Source organism: Arvicola amphibius, chromosome 7 (genome assembly GCF_903992535.2).
Source record: "Arvicola amphibius chromosome 7, mArvAmp1.2, whole genome shotgun sequence".
In the NCBI taxonomy this organism is placed as follows: domain Eukaryota; kingdom Metazoa; phylum Chordata; class Mammalia; order Rodentia; family Cricetidae; genus Arvicola; species Arvicola amphibius.
In genome coordinates, this window is record NC_052053.1 from 127,913,984 (window position 1) to 127,933,545 (window position 19,562).

The 19,562-nt window shown below is 41.9% G+C and overlaps 1 protein-coding gene across 34 annotated transcripts in view; it reads right to left on the minus strand.

The window, feature by feature from the left end:
• Nrcam (neuronal cell adhesion molecule) overlaps positions 1–19,562 on the minus strand; it is a 70,638-nt gene that overhangs the window by 24,087 nt on the left and 26,989 nt on the right. For 8 of the 34 annotated variants that reach the window (XM_038336176.1, XM_038336190.1, XM_038336178.1 and 5 more), the window contains 14 exons: positions 17,295–17,406; positions 15,184–15,350; positions 14,940–15,087; positions 13,316–13,440; positions 12,904–12,933; positions 12,072–12,173; positions 9,455–9,652; positions 9,287–9,357; positions 7,964–8,189; positions 7,367–7,482; positions 5,620–5,824; positions 3,678–3,800; positions 2,973–3,149; positions 1,553–1,588 (listed from right to left, as the gene is read on the minus strand). In XM_038336176.1, coding sequence (XP_038192104.1) covers positions 1,553–1,588; positions 2,973–3,149; positions 3,678–3,800; positions 5,620–5,824; positions 7,367–7,482; positions 7,964–8,189; positions 9,287–9,357; positions 9,455–9,652; positions 12,072–12,173; positions 12,904–12,933; positions 13,316–13,440; positions 14,940–15,087; positions 15,184–15,350; positions 17,295–17,406 — 1,836 coding nt within the window. Of the gene's footprint in view, positions 1–1,552; positions 1,589–2,963; positions 3,150–3,677; positions 3,801–5,619; positions 5,825–7,366; positions 7,483–7,963; positions 8,190–9,286; positions 9,358–9,454; positions 9,653–12,071; positions 12,174–12,903; positions 12,934–13,315; positions 13,441–14,939; positions 15,088–15,183; positions 15,351–17,294; positions 17,407–19,562 lie in introns of all 34 variants that reach the window. The other 26 variants (XM_038336188.1, XM_038336199.1, XM_038336181.1 and 23 more) reach the window with 8 other exon arrangements.

The window sequence follows — 19,562 nt, forward strand, 5'->3', positions numbered from 1 at the left end:
AATTGAGTTTAAGTATCACTATGGTAAAATATCATTTTATATAAACAGCATTAATATTGCACTATTAAACTACTGAAAATGACATCAGATTCACCATTTTTCTAATCTAAATATTATCCTTTTATTATCTGATACCCATTAGATTTCATATTGAGGACTTTTGTTTAATTCTACCTTTGTTTTTTTTAAATTCCGTGTCCAGGGTTGCATTTATTACAACCAAATGCAAAACAAAACTATTAATAAAGACATATTTAGTTTGAGTTTCTTTTTTAAAAGAATTCATATTATCTTCTAATATGACCAGTGGGGAGCTCAGACTTGCTTCACTGTCAGGCCCTGGGAAGCACAAGTTCTTGGTTGGCATTGGCCATGGCCACAGGGACATATTGTCACATAGAAGAGACAGTCAGGCTTTCAGTGTGAGTCTTGAGTTAAAGTTACATAGCCTAAATTCCCATAAAACTACCCATCGTTTGAGTTGATAATTATCCAAGAAGAGAAATGTGCCTATAAAACAGAGTGACTCTAAAATCCACCTTACATACATTTTGTGATTCATCAAGTTTCTGAATATAAGCAGGTTTTATAATAAAAATATGCATAAGTCTAAACTCACAACAGTGGACACACTTAAGACAAGACTCTTGTTCTTTTCCTTCACTCCTATGCAGAGCCTCCAGTCTATTACAGCCTAAGGCAAGACCTGACTGTGGCTACTTCTCTGCTTCACTTGGAAACAGCTCAGGGAGGCAGGAACATAGCTGCTCCCTAAAAGCTGAACCTGGTGAACCAATAGCCAAGGATCAAAGATGGGAGTGGGTGCTGTGGTACTGCCACAGGTGGATGATACATCACAAGTGATCAAACACCATTCTCCCTGCAAGTGTTTGGGACACAGAGGGCTGTCAGAACTAAAGAGGAAGGGATGCCACCCACTGGAGACCACTGGCTAGAGCTCAGGAAGGGAGACTTGAGCAGTGGAGGAGACAGGGTAGAGTGAGACAGTTGTGAACAACATGCATGCCGACGCAGTCACTCGTAGAGACTCAGTCTTGGAGCAGCTCTAGGACACTGCTAAGTCAAAGCTCGGGAGGACAGCGTGTTGTGATGCTATTGAGGGTGTGTGTGTACACAATGTTGTCTAGGAGTGTGGCCAGGTCAGATGGCTATAGGAAACCCAGCTGGTCTGTGTCTAGTAGACTGTTGTCATCCAGTACTACAATTCCTGATATGTGGCATGGTCATGTGGATCTGTGACAAGTTCGCAATTTTTGTCCCAAATCTAACCAAATCATATTCTTACAATCTAAGATCAGGATTTGCACCAGGGATAAGTCTTGAGAAAAGAATTTGGGGAGAATTAAACATATGACTTTCTATTATAAAACCATGTAGAAATTAATTTCAAAGCCATGATCAGCCCAGATCTTCTCCTTTTGGTGGTTCTGAGCATATTTCATTTTCTCATTTTTACCCATGCTGCAGTTCCCCACATTTTAACATTGCAAAGTGCACACAGGTAGAAAGTCATGCAGATGAATTATTTTACCTTTGCCTGCACCTACATCAGGTAGAAGAATACCAGCTTAATGAAGGGAAACAGAAACAGGACACTATATAGTTAGATGTAACACATCCAGGAGCATCTACAGCCATATAAAAAGCACTTATTAAAATTCTAAGGCATGCAAGAGGAATCAAGCCTGTTATAAAAGGCACAGGGACAAAAAAAAATACATTGCTGTCCCCACACTTACCCAATATCCAATATAAACATTACTTACGGTGCATTATTCTAAGACAGCTTAGGACGTTTTGACCCATCTTTAGATAGAAATTTTAATTTCATATGCTATATAGAAGCTATAGAGGATACCCAATGAGATGATACAGTCCTTAAGCAACTTCACAGTTTAGAGACATGCAAAACCAGAAAATTTTATAATACTTAAATATTTTTAGGATTTATTTTATTTTACATGTGTGGATGCTTTGCTTGCATATGTGTGAGCACTTCCTGCAAGCCTGGCTCCAACCCAAGCCAGAAGAGGGCAGGAGAACGGGATTTACTGATGGTTGTGAGCTCTCATGTGAGTGCTGGGAACTGAACCTCTGTAAGACAAAAAGTGCTCCTAACCACTGGGCTACCTCTTTAGCCTCACGTTATACTATTCTTGATCCTTTTAATTAAATTAAAACATTATGAATCACTTCTGAAAATATTCAATTTAATGGGAATTTTTTGGCTTTCTCTACAGATGACATACCAGAATCCATTTCTTTGTTAAGCATAAAATAAGTACACTACTTATTTGTCTTACATTTCTTGCTAGAAATTTTTAATCAATATGTACATACGCAAATTATTTCCAGTGAATCAGAACTAGAACCAAAATTATGTATAAGCATATATGTATGTATAGGCAAAAAAAGTTACAATGAACTTAGTACTCAAGTGTAATGAATTGTTATTATATTTTTATTTCTTATTCCTGCTTCAATATTTTTAAAAGGTGTATTTATTTCCTCGTATGTGTGTCTATTTGCATGAGCCATGTGCACTATCTGCACATAAGCCAGGTACCTGTGGAAGCTAGAAGAGAACATTAGATCTGGAACTGGTGTGAAAGGCACTTGTGAGCTGCCATGTGGGAAGTAGGAACCAAACCTGGGTCCTCTGCAAGAGCAGTAAGTGCTCTTAACCACCAAGCCACCACTTCAGCCCTCTGCACCAATATGTTAACGTAAATTGGAAGTTTCATACAGGCTTGAAAAGGAAATAACCAAATAGCTGAACCAAATAACTGATTTCCCCCATACATTGGGATGGGAAATTACAAATAAATATGTTATTAGGTAAGTTATCCATCTATGTCTATGGCACAAGAAAAAGAGAAGGAATAAATTCACAATGCTTTTTAATTCCCTGACTTTTATAATTATATAGATTTTATACATACCCATCTTACCTTCGTCCACAGTCGTTATTGCTTCCTCTGTAATCTGACTGCCTGATCCTACTGATGTTTGTGCATAGAAATAAAACTTGTACCGAGTGCTGAAATTTAAATTTTTTAAAGTCCAGCGTGTCTTGTTGGCAGGAATTTTTAAGTCTACCAGGGGGCCGAGTTCATGTGTGCTGTTAACTGCCAATGAAAAGTGACAAACAAGCACATCCCCTGTTAGTTTTCCTAGGAATACTATCGTAAATCATTATTTCAGAAGAGAAAATAGGGCATTTCCAGTTGACAAGCCTTTTACACTCCTTTTCTTGCTTTGGATAACATACTAATAGCTAAGTGAAAAAATGTAACCTAGAGTATAATAGGAAATTTTTTCTATTGGCTTACAAACTAGGGGACTTCTACAGTTGGATTAAGATACCGGTTTTAACTCTGTCTTTGCTGATGGACTTCTATCTTTTTAATAACTCCAAACACTTCTCTTGGCATCTTGTGACCAAGGAACTTCCTCCATGTTCTAACCGGATGACGGGACCCTCCCTTCAGTTCTACACTTAGCAATCTGTCTTATCCTAGTGAGATCTTAATTTCAACAGCATACATGTTACCTTTCTACACAGGTATACTCTGACGCTCTCTGCGGAACAATATGTGGCGGTCTGTACACACAGGGAAAGAAACAACTTGCAGTTTACAACAGGCTTGACTTACTTGGCTGGTATTTTAAGGTGTACTCAGTCAGGATGCCATTGGGGTGACTTGGTGGGTCCCATTCCAAAGTGAGAGAGTCCAGGGTAGGATTGACAATTTTCAGAGAGGAGGGAGCACTGGGCACTTTTAATGAGAATGGACAGTCAGCACAATGTTTCACAGACATTCCAAAGTGAACACTCCTGTCCTATCTACAAGATAGGGTTTTGGGGTTATTTTTGGATCCAGCTGAAAATACTTTGACTCAAATCTGTGTACTTGTGATGTATTTCTTTTCTTCTATCTTTTTTTAAAAGCCACTTCCATTTAAATTCATTAAAATTATCTTCTTAAAATACATAATGACTGTCTTTATAGGGACTCGAATGATCTATTTTAAAACAAGTAAACAAGTCCATTTGTAAAAGTGAGCCGGTTGCCAAGGGAGACCATCCATGCGGGCCTTTGAGAGGAAGCAGCTGAGTCCTGGTCCATTAAAAACTATCTCCCTCAACAAACCAGGTGTCTCCACATAGTCCCAGAACCCTGCCTGATGGGCTTTGGGCCCAGGCCAGGTTGCCCAAGTGCTGAGCCATGCTTATCCCAAGGACTCAGAGCTTCCCAAGATCTAAAGGTAAAAAATACAAGAGCCCCATATGTCAGCTCATCCCCTACCCCAGCATGGGGAAGTCTTAAGGGCTTTCAGTCTCCTGGCAGAGGCTGGCAAATTATCAGAGGAAACAGGCCTAGTCCTCCACTCCCATCTTTAAGAGGCTGGAGATGATCTCCATTAGGATGTTGCCTTCCTACCATAGTCCCTAGAAACCCTTAATGACACCGCTATCCCTCCTTCACGCTAGCCGGAAACTGGAGAGTCAATTTGAAGTTTTTGCCATCTCCTGGGATGCTAAATCGTGGCAACTCTCTCTTTTCTCAACTATATCCATTCCCTAATCCTCTCTGCTTCTCCCCTATTCCCATGCTTTGTCTGGGCCTGCAATCATTCCTGATGGGCTTCTAAGCTTCAGCCTCATTGATTCTTAACCTTAGGAGATCACAGGTCTCTTCTCTCTAGAAAAATATGTTGACATGCTGCTCAGTGTTGTTTCAGGAGGTTGGTGGTATTGCTCAAATGTCTCAGAAGACCCTGAAGGGACTACCACAGTCTGTAGGCTATGAGCTTCTGGCTCACAGATTAGCACCCATGGCATCCGAGATCATGCACGATGTGGGTCCTCTCCCGTTACCATATCTCTTTTCTCACCCTGGCAGCACATCTCATATTTGATAGGAGCTATACTTTTTAATACCTTTGTGACTTCAGAAAAAAAAAAAAAACATCCTCCCCGCGCCTTCAGTCTTTAATCCCATTTATCTTTTCTATGCCCCCTTGTGCCATCCAAAGGACCAGCCTTGGGTCTCACTGATGAGAGGTTACAGTGCAAAGAGCCTTCTGCCTCAGCACCTTGAGCGCCGACTGCAGGCACCACCAAGCCTGATGATTCAAGACGTCTACCCTTGTAACTCAGGACAGCTTTATAAGAAATCATGAAAGCATGTGAGCCAACTTCAACTCACAGAAATATCTTCCCTTTGGGGGATTTTCTGACATCTTCCTTTCAGCACAGACACTTCCAGAGGGAGCTACCAAAGCTTCGAGAAGTTACAGAATGTGTCTCAGCACAGAACGCTGATGACTCAAACACACTAACAATGTTTCACACAGCCTAAATGAAGAGGAAACCTAAGGGAAAGAAGGCAGTTTATGGGGACAGCACTCTGAATTCTGCAGCTCTGTGTGACCAGCAGTTACACGTGGGTGACATTTTGTCATCTTTTTGTGTGCTGTGACTATTTATTATCATGCATATAGCTATTTTCTCAATGGTGGGCCTTTTGTAGTACAAAACCTTCTGCAATATGCCGCATGCTCCTTGATTTCAGAGACACAGCCATTCCTTACCTCCCTCTGGAGTATGGAAGCCTCTGTCGCTGCTGGCTGGACCCTCCCCTTTCCCATTGACCACTCGGACATTGAGAAAATAGTGGCTGTACGGTTGCAGCCCTGGCAGCATGCCGTGAGTCTTGCTGCCCTGGAAGGTGAGGATCTTCTTCTCAATGTGGCGTCTGTTTCTTTTGGACGAGCTCTGAACCTTCCAGTAGTAGATCTGAAGTGGTGAGAACCAGCGTCAGGGACTCACAGAAAACCAGTATGATGCCTCACGTTCACAAAACCGGAGCCCCGGGGCTGGGAAGGGAGCCCAGCCAGTAAAGGTCCCGGCCATGTGAGAGCCTGTCAACCAGAGTTAGATCCCTGGAACCCGCAGAAAGGAGGGAGGAGGTAACTAGTACCAGAGTTGCCCTCTGACCTCCACACGTGCACTGCTGCATGTGCAGTTCCCCCCTCACTCATCCCATGTGCTCGAGGGAAGCGCGCGTACATGTGTACACACGTGTGCACAATTTTCTTTTTAAAAAGTTGAACTTCTGCTTGGTTCATTCTACATGCATACTCGTAAAACTGGTGGAGACTGGTTCTTAGACACGAAGGACAGACGCCCACAGATAATGAGGAGACTTAAAGTCCACACGGTAAAGCTGCGCTTTACCATTTTGTTGGAGGAATATAAATGAAATGAATGAAACCAGACACCTGGTGCTTTCAGAAATGAGAAAAGTGAGCATAAGGAAGAATTAAGTATTTTACCTGTGTAAGTTTTACTGTCCATTGTTGTTACACTCATGCAGAGTTATACATGTTTAACACATTTAATCCTCACCCTAGTGAGGCTTTTATTATCTTTTTGTGGTACCGTTGAGCTTATGGGTTACTGATGGATTTTTCCAAAGCCATAATAACCCAATACTATAAGTCTTGGGTTAGTCCATTAAGCCACACTACCATCTAATTAAAAGTACTGATAAATTGCAGGCACAGGTTTCGGAGGGATGAACGAAGGGTTGCATAATTTTGGTCAAAAGGCAATAACTCTTGCATATTACATTTTCTTGAAGGATTCTTGAAAATTTAAAGGCATTTTACAAGATAAATCAATATATGCCAAATCTGGTCATTATTAAGAATAAAAGAATACAGTACAGTATAAAAAATATCCTCTAGGTGCCAGTGTCAAATCAAAGTAGTGATATAGTGTATATCAGGTTCTTTGGCTGTATGAAAAAAAATCGCTAGGACTGGTCTTTCTGTGTTTTTGAAAACTAAGATAATTAACGTTCATAAGAATGACTCAGCTATGGACCACAGAGTCTTAAAGTATAATTTGTCCAATAATATAGCCAGCACCAATAAATTTGTTCTCTGACCTCCTAGAATCAGATCAGAGATCTGAAGGCAGATTTATTACTACTGTCTATATAATTGTAAAACTAAGTACAATTTGCTAATTCTTTAAAAACTATTCTGGCTTATTTCACATGAATTATTCAGTTCGTAGAACATTCCAAAAAATGTGGGAAAACTGTGAGAGACAGATAAAACATCACTTTCTCACCCTGGATAAATGAGATTTCTAGTCAACTCTAGCTGCGTTCTTTAGGTATGGCTGGAAACAGCGAGCAAAGTCACTCGTGAGTTCCCAAGTCATGAACAGAAGAGCCACATAATTTCAGCCTGAAATGATGTTCATGACAAGCGGCCCCCACCATGGCCCTGTTACTGAGTAAAGAACACAGTGTTTCCCTTCACCTACCCGGTAGCCTTGTAAGTGTCCTCGAATACTCTTCAGAGGTACTGGGTCCCAATGTACCTCTGCCAAGGTACTGTTCACCACATTGACCCGCACATTCCCAGGAGCCACCATTGGAACTAGGAACAAGACCAGAGAGGGGGGTGGTGGCGCCTAAAGCTGTTATTTCTTATTTTGTGCAAAAAATGTCACAATATTCAATAACTTTGGCTTGAAACACACTCCACACTATGCTATAGAGGCCTATACTATGGATTGGTGATGGTTAAAAGTAGACATTTTTAAAATTCATTTATCTGACTCCATGAAAGCAGCTTTTTTTAACGTTGTGAACTTCTAGTCCCCTCATCCAGAGGTTCTGGGTGTTCCGGGTTTGGAATCCAGATCCTTCCATACATAAGGAAAGAGCTCTATCACGAAGCCATCACCCTAGCCCTGAATTGCTATCGCAGAGTAGGCTGTACCAAGGCGGAGAAATTAACCAAATGATTGCTACTTCTTTTTCTTTGCTAGCCTAGGGGCCTCTGGAATAACCTGTTTGCACCTGGGTAGGTCTGTCCCTCTGGCAAGTGTAGAATGGAAAGAGCGGGGGACACTTACGATCTTCTCCAGAATGGCCCATGACTACAGCTGGCTCTGGAGCAAACCCCACGTCATTCAGGGATTGAACTTTGATCAGGTATGGCACAAAGGTTGGCGTGCCAGAGACAATGTATTTGGATACGTTGGCCACCACCACAGAGGTCCACTCGTCATCACCATCTTTCTGACGCCAGCTCACTTTGTACTGGAGGCCGGGCCCATTCGATTCAAAACCGTTCAAGGGCTATGGAGAAAACGTCAAATAGAATGACTGGACAGCCTTCTACAGGAACAGCAAACCCAATTCCCGGAGCAAAGGAAATGAATGCTGAAACATGAAGATGCAAGCTATTAAATACCCACGTCTTCAGGGTCCTCTTCTCTGTGTTCACTTGGGATGAAATCTAAAGTTTGTTGAGAACCAAGGTTGTGAAAGGCAATCCCAAAGTGGTAAATAACACATAGAGCTCCCAAGACTGACTCCATAAGTAAGTATGGGTGAGTCTTACAACATTTTAGTTATCTAGATTTATTTTATATATTCCTCTTTGTGTCATTGCGCATCATTGTCCACTTGGAGACGAAAACTTATGAACTGTTTCTCCATTAAAAATTTGGGTCTGTCTAGTCTATCATATATGCATATATGCATGTACATGCTTAGATACAAGCTAGGTTTTGATATTACACAAATAATTTCATTCTAATTATTGATTTTTCAGATCCAGGGCACATAGATAAGGTAAATAAGAATAATTATAATAATTTGACTCCTGGGAAGAGTTTGATGCGTGTCTTCCAAATGGCCTCTCTGATGACAATAGCACATACTTGTGTGAGGCATTTTAATATGTGCTTCATAAACATCAGATCCTTCAGTCTTATATAGCTGTATTAAGTTCTCATTGTGCAGATGACTGATAGATACCTGACAGCTGGCTACAATTACCAAAGCTGGGATGTTCAATTCTCCATTTTGGCCCCAAAGATAGAACTTTTAAATTACTATACAACACAGCCTCCTAAATAAAGATAAATGTTTTTTTCTACACTGGGTGAAAAGGAATACAAATACAGGTATTATTCTAAAACAACTCATTCTGCTCAGACTCTAAAAGATAGAAGCAAAGCCAAGCAAAGGTGGTGCGAACTTTTAGTCTCAGCACTTGGAAGGTAGACGCAGGCAGATCTCTGTGAGCGAGTTTGAGGCCAGTCTGGCCTACAAGAGCTAGTTCCAGGACAGCTAGGACTATTACACATAGAAACCCTATCTTGAAAAACCAAAATAAAAAAATAAAAAAATTGGAAAAGATTGAGAAAAGGAAAGGCTTCATGGCTCACCTTCCATGTAATGACCAAATTGTCGGGCTCTGTTCCTAGTCCTTCCACAGCTGTGGGATTTTGATCTGGTTCTAGAAACAAAGCCATCACACACGAGTAAGCTTTGGCTCTCTGGAAGGAGTGGGAAACCCTTCTGTTTTATGTCAGGTCCCTGAGTTGCAGCCTTACCGGCAGCCTTGGTCAGGTACTGCTCCGATGCCTCGCTGGGCAAACTCCTTCCAATGTTGTTCTCCGCCATGACTCGGAAGGAGTAGTTCACGTATGGAGACAGCTTCAGCTGTGCTGTGGTCTGTGTTCCAGAAACTTCCGCCTGGTGGTGCCATACCCCTGCTTCATGCATTGCATCTTCATATTCAATGATGAATTCTGGCCATCACACAGCACACACCACAAACCCAAGACAGTGAATTCAGTCAACTTAAGGACAGGTTGCCAGAGATAACTCGTGGCAAGCAAGAGTAGCCAGACACAAGTAATTTTTTTCAAGAAAAATCCTGTTAGGATATTGTGAGTTCAATACTTAAGGATGTGCAACTTTTGGCATCTCCCACCTATCATGCAGAATGCAGCTTAGTTAAAACTGTTTAGACCTGATTCGTATATTCTAATGGGAAATTTAAATATATGGATTACTGTAGAAAGGAGTAACTACAGAAAACACAGTTAAGGAGCTATTCTTCACTAGGAAGGTTGACAACAATCTAATGTTTAACATACATTGCTTTGTGACACACTCTCAGCCCTCCTGAGAAGTGTAAATTTATACACTTATATACAGGACGATTGAGAGTATCTAAACAATTTTAAACATACACAGTCTTCGAGGAATTGTACTCCCCATAACTGATTTTGAACAAATGTGCTTACCCATGTGGTGTAAAGACACACACAAAAGAATCCACATTGCTGCATGATTTGCAGTGGAAGCAACCTATTTTACAAACAAGCTAAATGCTTTCCAGCAGGGCATATGTAGCCAAAAATGGTCCATACAGACACTGTGGAACACTCTGTACCTGTTATAAATGAGGATGTTCTGTATGTGTGGGAATGGATGTATCTAAGTGTACCATGACACGGAACTGAGCAGGAGAGTGAAGAGCACACATCGAATGCTACACCTGTTTAACAGTATAAAGACCTGCTGGATAAACCGCACTTGGATGGACATGGATTTCCTGTTAGAAGGTGCACACTCGTTAAGAGTGGTGTGGCCTGAGGAGCTTACAGACATGAGTGGGAAGAAGACACGTTTTAGAGGGTAACGTCTGTTCTGCTAGAATGCTGTGGTGTACCATGATTTTACCTTTGTGAAAAACAAGGTATTTAGGCATATCACACCCTGCATGAAATTGGCTTGAGGAACGTAACATTTTCTGCATGATGTTGCTATGTCTTATTGCGATAATGCCATGCTTCTGCCAACTATTTTTGAATATATCTCAATGCTGTGCTTCCTTCCCCACCTCAAAATACAGTTGTGAGGCACTCCCTACCCTGCTAAAATATTAGCCATGCTGGGGCTACAAGAAGTCTTGGGTGGGTGGGAAGAACCTGTGCGGTCCACAGACGGCAAAGCTACTGAAGCGAAATGAGTGGGGCTGACAGTGAGCACTCATCTCCTGAGGCTCAGTGCCAGCCTAAGCCCAAGGAACAAGTGAGAGGTGGCCACAAGCTCCTTACCGCCCCCCTGTGGGCTTGTGCCTAACCTGTCTGCAGCATCCCATGACCGAGCAGGAAGCTGCTACTGAGCTGCATCCTTCCTAGTTTTCCTTTCCATCCCTTATGCCTCTTCTTTTTCCTTCGAACTATTGCCACTCCACTGTATTAAATTTTATTTAATCCCCTTGAAATCAGCTAAGTTTATTTTCAAATGTTCTCTGTATTGGGATTTTTTTTTCTTTCCAGTCTCTCACCGTTTGTTCCCTTTATAATGTTCCTTTCTGTTTCTCCTCTTTTTCCTTTTAACCCAGCTTTATTTTTCTCCTTTCCATTTAGGTCTGTAATAGAGCACCAAGATCTGTTTCCCAGTGTCTAGACTGGTCTCTCAGCACCTCCTAGAAGCAGAGGACTAAATGAATGACTAACAAGATGCATCTCTCTACTGACTCTGTGCTGGGTAGTTTTATGTCAACTTGACACAAGCCAAAGTCATCAGGAAGGAGGGAGCCTCATTGAGAAAATGCCTCTATGACAACAGGCTGTAGGCAGGCCTGTAGGGAATTTTCTTAATTAGTGATTGATGTGGAGGGCTCAGCCCATTGTGGACGATGCCATCCCTGGGTTGGTGATTCTGCGTTCTATAAGAAAGCAAGCCGAACAAGCCATGGAGGAGCAAGCCAACAAGAAGCATCCTTCCATGGCCTCTGTGTCAGTTCCTGCCTCCAGGTTCCTGCCTTGTTTGAGTTCCTCCAATGATGATAGTGATGTGGAAATATAAGACAAATAAATCATTTTCTCTCCAAGTTGTTTTTGGTCATGGTGTTCCATTGAAGCAGCTGTAATTCTAACTTGGGCAGTGGCAGACATAGAAGCTGATTCTTCACAGTCTTAAACACAAATGATAGTGTGTTTTCTTAACTAACATTTCCAGGAGTTAATTAACTGTGCCAGAAACAACTCCATCGATGAAGAGCATCATACTTTGGTTCTAACAGCAGTAATGAAGAGACTGCCAGTAAATGCATTTGGAAGGAATTACAACAGTATATCCTAAACTTGTTCTGGATATGGCTTCAGGAATGGCCATTAGGTTTACCAACTATAAAGCAAAAACACCACATACTTGTAATGGGGCTATTGTTGTCATCGCCTGGGGTCCACGTCAGCTGAACGCTGTCGTCAAGTTGATTGGTCAACTCTAAATCAAAGGGAGGATTCGGTACATCTGTGGAGCAAACACATGCAAATGGTTCACTGTCTTTTTCAAAGGAAGTTTTCTTCTTTCTTCATGATGCTATGCACAGAGGGACGCCTTAGAGACGCGTCACACTTACTGGTCAGCGAGCATGCAATGGAAAGGAAAGAGGCGCAGCTGAGGTTGCCGAGAACACTGCACACCCAAGCCAACCCATCGGGGAGCTCTGCTGGCTCGCTTTTTCAAGAGGTACAAAAATCATTGTTTGCCAAATCCACTGAGGCAGTGCAAGGGTCCTCGGCACGCTCAGAAAGGAGCACAGGCAGAAATGACATCAAAGCTTTATTTCGGATAACACAAGGGAACCAGAACAATCAAGGATGAGAGACAAATGCGGGCAAGTGGCATGCGCTGTTCAGAGGCTTTTCTCTGAAGATGTTTCAGCATCCTGAGGCTAGATGGGAAATGGATCTGGAGGTAGCTAAGGGCTGTTTTTAGGGTAGGGAGCTCTCGGAATGCACAGACACATTGCATGTCTCGACAGCTGTTGGGACAGAAGTCACTGAGAAATACAGTGAGCAAAATAGTCTAACCTTAAGATACACTATAAGGTTTTAAGAAATAATTGACTACGGCAAATGAAGCCCATGATAGTTATTTTCCTTAAAGAAATATAATGATGGGACAGAGAAGAGAAAGCGATGTTCACAAATGTGAAATAATTTAACAGAAGACAGAAAAAGAAGAATCATTAGTTTACCGTAAATGGGGGCAGGAGTTGGAGTAGGAGCTAGAAAGGACATTAATATAAAGGATTTTAATCAAAATTAGTGATGGAAACACAGAAGAAGACAAAAGCAACCCACTATTTTCTTTTAATTAAACTCTCTACTTAGCTTAATGTGAGGTGTGCACTGACAGAAGGACGGTGACAATTTAGGAATAACCCCCCCAATTCTATATTAGAGGTTACTTCCGTAATTTTCTTTAAAAAAAAATGTCACTTATATGAACATCCCCCATTTTGTCAGAGAGCATATTTATATGGAAATTGCCTCCTAAAACACCCCTCCCCTTGCAGCTCTGAAACAACAGCAAACAAATATTCAACACATAGAACTTTCTTCTACTCCTAATACAGATGACCTGACTGTGTTTGGTTTTGCTCTTACCGACAACCCTGAGCACAGCGCTGGCAGAAACGCTGTCCAGCGTCGTGTTGGCCGTACACGTGTAGGTCCCGCCATCATCGTCACTGACATCAGTTACCACCAGATGATCCTTGTCTATGGAGAATCTGTAAATGGAACACACATACAGCAGTTGGTGTGACACAGAGACACAGCTGACTGACGACAGCCTTCCCGGCGGGCAAGAGTCTCTGAGAACTTGAAAAAAGAGAAAGATAAACACTTCATCAATTAGAGTGTGCCCCTACATAGCACGTTAGTAATAAACCCTGGAAAACATTTGGGCTAGGACAGATATTAATCTCACAGGGTTCATCAGGCTGATGGAGCAGCCCTCCTGGGGTCGGAACAAAATCATATGGTATACCATAAATATGTGCAATTGCTGTATGCCAAATAATTTTTTTAATTGATCAAAGTTACTGCTTGCGTCCTGAGGTGTGATGGGTGGCTCCATGTTCTCCCCAACCAGAGTGCTTCAGTCAGGCTTCTGTGGTTATTTCGTTCCGCTCAATTTCCATCAGAGTGCAGAGTTTTTATAAAGTTACTATTTGTGGCAGAAGTGTGCTGTTCCTGTTTACCCCACGTATAAAGGCTCATTACAGAAACTAAGTGAAAAGCATCGGGGTCTTTCTTGTCACGAGATCAGCAATCTTCACTAAGAGATTCTAGAAGTTGCTTGCATCATGCATGCAGCACTAATGTTTGGTTCCAAAGAGGCTGCATAATCTGTCTATTAAGTAATTCTCAGTCAAACTTCAGCTGATCTAACCGAGGGTCATTTCTTCACGTTCTCTTCTCTCTACAACCTAGATTTCACATAGAAAATTGACCAGGTGGAAACTTGTACTTTGGGCACATGAAAAGAAAGGCCAGGAAGTTATAGTGGGGTCATTAGCAAGCAATAGGGTACCGTTTGGTCACCCCAGGTTTAGGTCGGAGCAATTAAACCACAGAAACCATCTCCATCAGAACAAAGCATTGCTAGCACTGGGTATCACTTGTGTCCACTCTAATGGCTAAAATCCATGCACACAGCTGAATTCTCTAGCTCATCAAACCGAGGGCCTCAGGTGGAAAAACGCCATGATCTTCCTTCTATTCCAAGCTACAGGACTGAATGCACCCCGTTAAATGGTTTACTTGATTTTGATTTTCTTTTCCTTCTGCAGGTGCTAGCTTAAAAAAGAAAAAGTAATTCAATATCCAAATTCAAAACTAGTAGTCTTTAAAACACTGGCAGGGTCATGCGCATTCCTGATTCTGGAGCTCAGATATCAGCGTATTTGTGGAGTGCCCATGAAAACATCTGCTGAGACTTCACCATTCAAATTATGCAATCACGGTTGTTGTCCAAAATCGGGAGGGCATTTTCCATCCCAATTTCACAGGAGATCAACACACAAAGACCCACATTCTCAGGCTCTTCTTTCAAATGCTCAATGCCCTTTCAGTTCTAAGCATTTACGGTAAGAGGAAAATGCTGATCTCATAATTTCGCAGACAGCCGACTTCAGACACTGAAAGCATGGTGTCAGTAGCCTTTTGACACAAGAACAGTCTCCAGAGAGAAGGAAGAGGGAAGGGAGCCTCTTGAGATAAATACCTTTCCTCATTGGGCAGCTCTCCATGGTCCTTCAGCCACATGACCGTGGGGACTAAGGTAGGGTCGTGTTTCAGTTTGCAATCAAAGGACACTCGGCTCCCCCTCTGCACGACTGCATGTTCGGGTTGCTTAATGATCCTGGTTGGATCTAAAATTCAAAGTTTCGGTTATCCATTTTGGCAAACCTGGAGAATTTGCTCTGTGTCATATAACACTTGAAAAATGCTCATCAACTCTGTCTTACCTTTGATTTCCAAGTGAACTTCGTTCTTTGCCATCCCTAATTTGTTTCTTGCAACGCATGTATACGTCCCCGTACTATCCTTTTGGGCCACAGGAATTTCTAATGTTCCATTATCATGTAAAACATAAATGTCCTCGTGAAGAGCGCTTCCTTTGGTTCCTTTAAACCTTCATTACAAAAGTTACAGGCGTGAGAATAAAACACAACAGAATGTGGCTGCAGCAAGTGTCAAGGCCAGCGACATTTGGAAAGACTACAGAGATTAGATTCTGCTTATTTGTAACGTGGGGATGAAAACACCTGTTGAGGTTTCACTTTTCAAGTTATAAAATCAAAAACGTTGTCCAAAACCTGAAGGGTTTTCCAGAAGCACACTTCTGACATGTCAGAAGAAAGGAAAGGAAAGCCCACAAAACAGGAGAATCCAAAAATAAGCAGAGTCTGCAGAATTAGAACATCAAAACAAAATGAGTTGCAACTTTTATGAGATACCTAATTTTAATAAAGACATTACCTACTTTATCCTCAAAGAGACGATACAACAGGTGAAAGCAATATTATCTTGTTATTGTATTTTTCTCCCGTTAGTAAGACCAAATTTGAAAGACATTTTGATTTCAAGGCTCGGGATTATACTCTGAAAGTTCGACTAGCAAATGTCCAGGCAGTGGAAGGAAACCATGTATGTGATGTGGGAAGTAGAGGCAGACGAAAAGTACCAGACGAAGTTGGTCTGAGTTGCCCCTCTCAGAACCCTCACTGGGAAGTCTATGTGTTCATGTTTCTCTTCTCTGAGTTAAGGTTGGGCCTGGAGTCACTTCTCTTTAATCCTTCACCCGCTGACAATCTCATCCCAGTAGCGGATGATCCATACGAACCTGCTCTAACTGTCATCTACACATTCTCAGCAGCTGCCCATACGAACCTGCTCTAACTGTCATCTACACATTCTCAGCAGCTGCCCATACGAACCTGCTCTAACTGTCATCTACACATTCTCAGCAGCTGCCCATACGAACCTGCTCTAATTGTTATCTACACATTCTCAGCAGCTGCCCATACGAACCTGCTCTAATTGTTATCTACACATTCTCAGCAGCTGCCCATACGAACCTGCTCTAACTGTCATCTACACATTCTCAGCAGCTGCCCATACGAACCTGCTCTAACTGTCATCTACACATTCTCAGCAGCTGCCCATACGAACCTGCTCTAATTGTTATCTACACATTCTCAGCAGCTGCCCATACGAACCTGCTCTAATTGTTATCTACACATTCTCAGCAGCTGCCCATACGAACCTGCTCTAACTGTCATCTACACATTCTCAGCAGCTGCCCATCCTCCTCCTGTCCTGTCCAGCTCTTCTAAAGTAAGCAGCTGAAGGACTCCAACCAGGACTGGTCTGTGAACGTGGGTGGACAGAGAGGAGGGAGGAGGACACAGGAGCTCTGCGGGGCTAATGGAGCACCAAGCGGCGAGTCCTCTCTCAGTCCATGCCACCTCTCTTACAGCTCCGTGCCGCTTTTAGATTTATTTTGTTAGTTTACGTAAATGAGCATTTTGCTCAGCTATATAAATGTGTACTACATGCATGCCTGGTGCCCAGGGACGTCAGAACTGGGTGTAGAATCCCCTGGCACTGGAGTTACAGAGAGTTAAGAGCCACCCAGTTGGTGTTGGGAACCAAATGTAGCTCCTTTACAAGAGCAACAAGTATTCCTACCCTCTGAGCCAACTCTCTATCCCCAATCCCATGCTACTTTATTATCAACAGCATGCATGCTCCGTAACCAGTCCTTCAGACACTATTCACGAAGTTCCAGGTAATGTCCATGGTATTGTGAAATATGGCAGCCTTAAATATTAAAAATAATTTCCATACAGTTTTGTAGTTTATAGAGCATTCTGGTAGTATACTTGTTACATATGTGAAAGTATTGATTATACTCACTGAGTGGATAGTTAATAAATATTTGAGAAATAGCAAATAAATTTAGTTAACTAGTAATGTGATGGATTATGTATTGCATTTTTCCTGTTTGTTTTTTGACTAAAACCAGACATAGTTAGAATTATAAATAAAAAAAAGAAATAGAGCTACTACTTACCACTCAATGGCAGGCAGAGGAGACCCAAAGAAGGCACAGTCTAAAAAAGCAGGTCTGTTTGCAATGACCTGGTACAGGATGTTTGCAGATGTGAGAATTCGAGGTGGTTCAGCTAAAACATTTTAGAAAGGTACAGTAAATACTAGACACATCTTAAGTTTGCAGCGTCCTTGCCCATCTTGTTTTAAGACCATGAAAGTCTGTGATAAACTACAACCCGCATGTCTTTTCCCATACGTTCTGTATCTGTGGCATCTAGTAGTCCCTCAAGACAGAAGAAACACCCCCTTGCGTCATGCTCAACACGCTACCCAGGTGTTGCTCAATTACTGATTTGTGTTATTTGTGTTTCTTATGCTGGTTAATGAAGGACTCACTTATATGTATCTTATGGCACTGGTAATCTTTCAGTGAAAGAATGCATTTATTTAATCTTTTATCCACAGCAGTCTCTGCCAGGAAATTATGCCATGGCTGATTGACCCATCATCAGTCTAGTGGGCGGGGACGATTGGGACACATGAAGAGGGCAGGGAAGAGCAGAGCGGGAAGTGCGGTTTCCGGATAAGAGAGGGGACTAAAACCAAGGAAGCAACAGAATGAGGAGAACAAAACATAGACTGGGAGAAGATAGCTGCTCATATGTGCCCGATGTAAGACGAAGACACAAAATGATAAGAAACTCAAAGAGCTCAATAGTCCCAGAAAGCAAACTGGTCTTTAAACTGAGCAAAGATACAAATACACATTTCTCAAAAGAGGACATACAAATGGACATAGAAATGTGAAAGAAATGGTAACTATACTAATTATCAAGAGAAACACAAACTTCACTATGAATCACTGACACCTGCTAGGATGCCTGTTTTCCAAGAGACATGTAAATGCCCTCTTTCGGCCTTATAAAGAAGGGGAGCTGAGGCTGGCGAGAGGACTCAGCAGTTAAGAGCGCTTGCTGTTCTTTCAGGGGCCATAAGTTCAGTTCCCAGAACCCGTGGCAAGGGCCTCACACCTGCTGTAACTCCAGCTGCAGGGGATCGGATGCCCCTTTCTGGCATCTTCAGACTGCCACACAGATGTAGCAGGCACCCGCACAGATTCACAGACATAAATATAAATAAAAATTCCTTTAAAATATCTCATATCTGTGATACTGATGGATCTGAAAGACCCTGTGTGAAATGAAATAAGCCAGACTCAAAGGAACACATACTTGTACGATGTTACTGAAATATGAAACCTGAAGCTGTTGAATTCATAGAAAGAAAGCATGAGAGGAAACTCAGATGTTAAAGCTGCTTCCTCAGCATCCACCACTACCTCAACTGCTCAGCTTCTGGGGACTAATGGCCCTCACTTTATATATGAAGAAAAACACCAAATATTGCCTGGCTTTCTTATGTTAGCTTTGTTTGGAAAAGGAACACAGTATCTGAAAAAATTCAAGTATGGTTTCTGCTACAAGAATAATTCATCCATAAAATTTAAAAATGTAGCTTTTGGTAATTTTACTCAGTATGAGAGATGTAGTGTTCACATAAGCCAACCATTCCAGAATATGCCTGAGTACATTGTAGTTCCTTACAGCTCCTTGAGCGTATTTTTACACATGAAACAATGAATATCTGTGACTTGGATAAGAGCTGAGCACTATATTAACCATTTAGTTTTTCATGGAGGAACTGTGGCATTTTTGAACTTGTCCATTTCTGTGATGCTAAATGAGAATGGCTCCATAGACTCTTAAGTTTGAATGCTTGGTTTGCAGTTGGTGGAACTGTTTGGGAAGGATTAGGAGGTGTGGTCTTGTTCAAGAAGGTGTTCACTGGGGGTTGTCTTTGAGGTTTCAAAAGCCCACACCATTCCAGTTAACTCTCTCTCTCTCTTGTAGTTGTTATCTCAAAATGCAAGCTCTCAGTTACCATCCCTGTTTGCCTGCTGCCATGATCCCCACCATGAGAACCATGGAGTTTACCACCCTCTGGAACTAAGAGCCTTAAATTAAATAAATGCTATACTTTATAAGTTGCCTTGGTCAAGGTGCTTTGTCACAGCAATAGAACAGTAACTAAAAAGTGTGTAAGAATGGAAGAGTGGGCATACTCATTGCTCATGCAAACCAGTGAACAACCTATTCCTACAGCAAAGAATCTGCCATATAAAACCTGTATGAAGGAACTGCAAGATCAGACCAAAATGGCCCTTGAGGCAAGATTTGTATCTTACCTACCCTTGTATATTCTTTGTAGCTTGAAACACTATGCACTG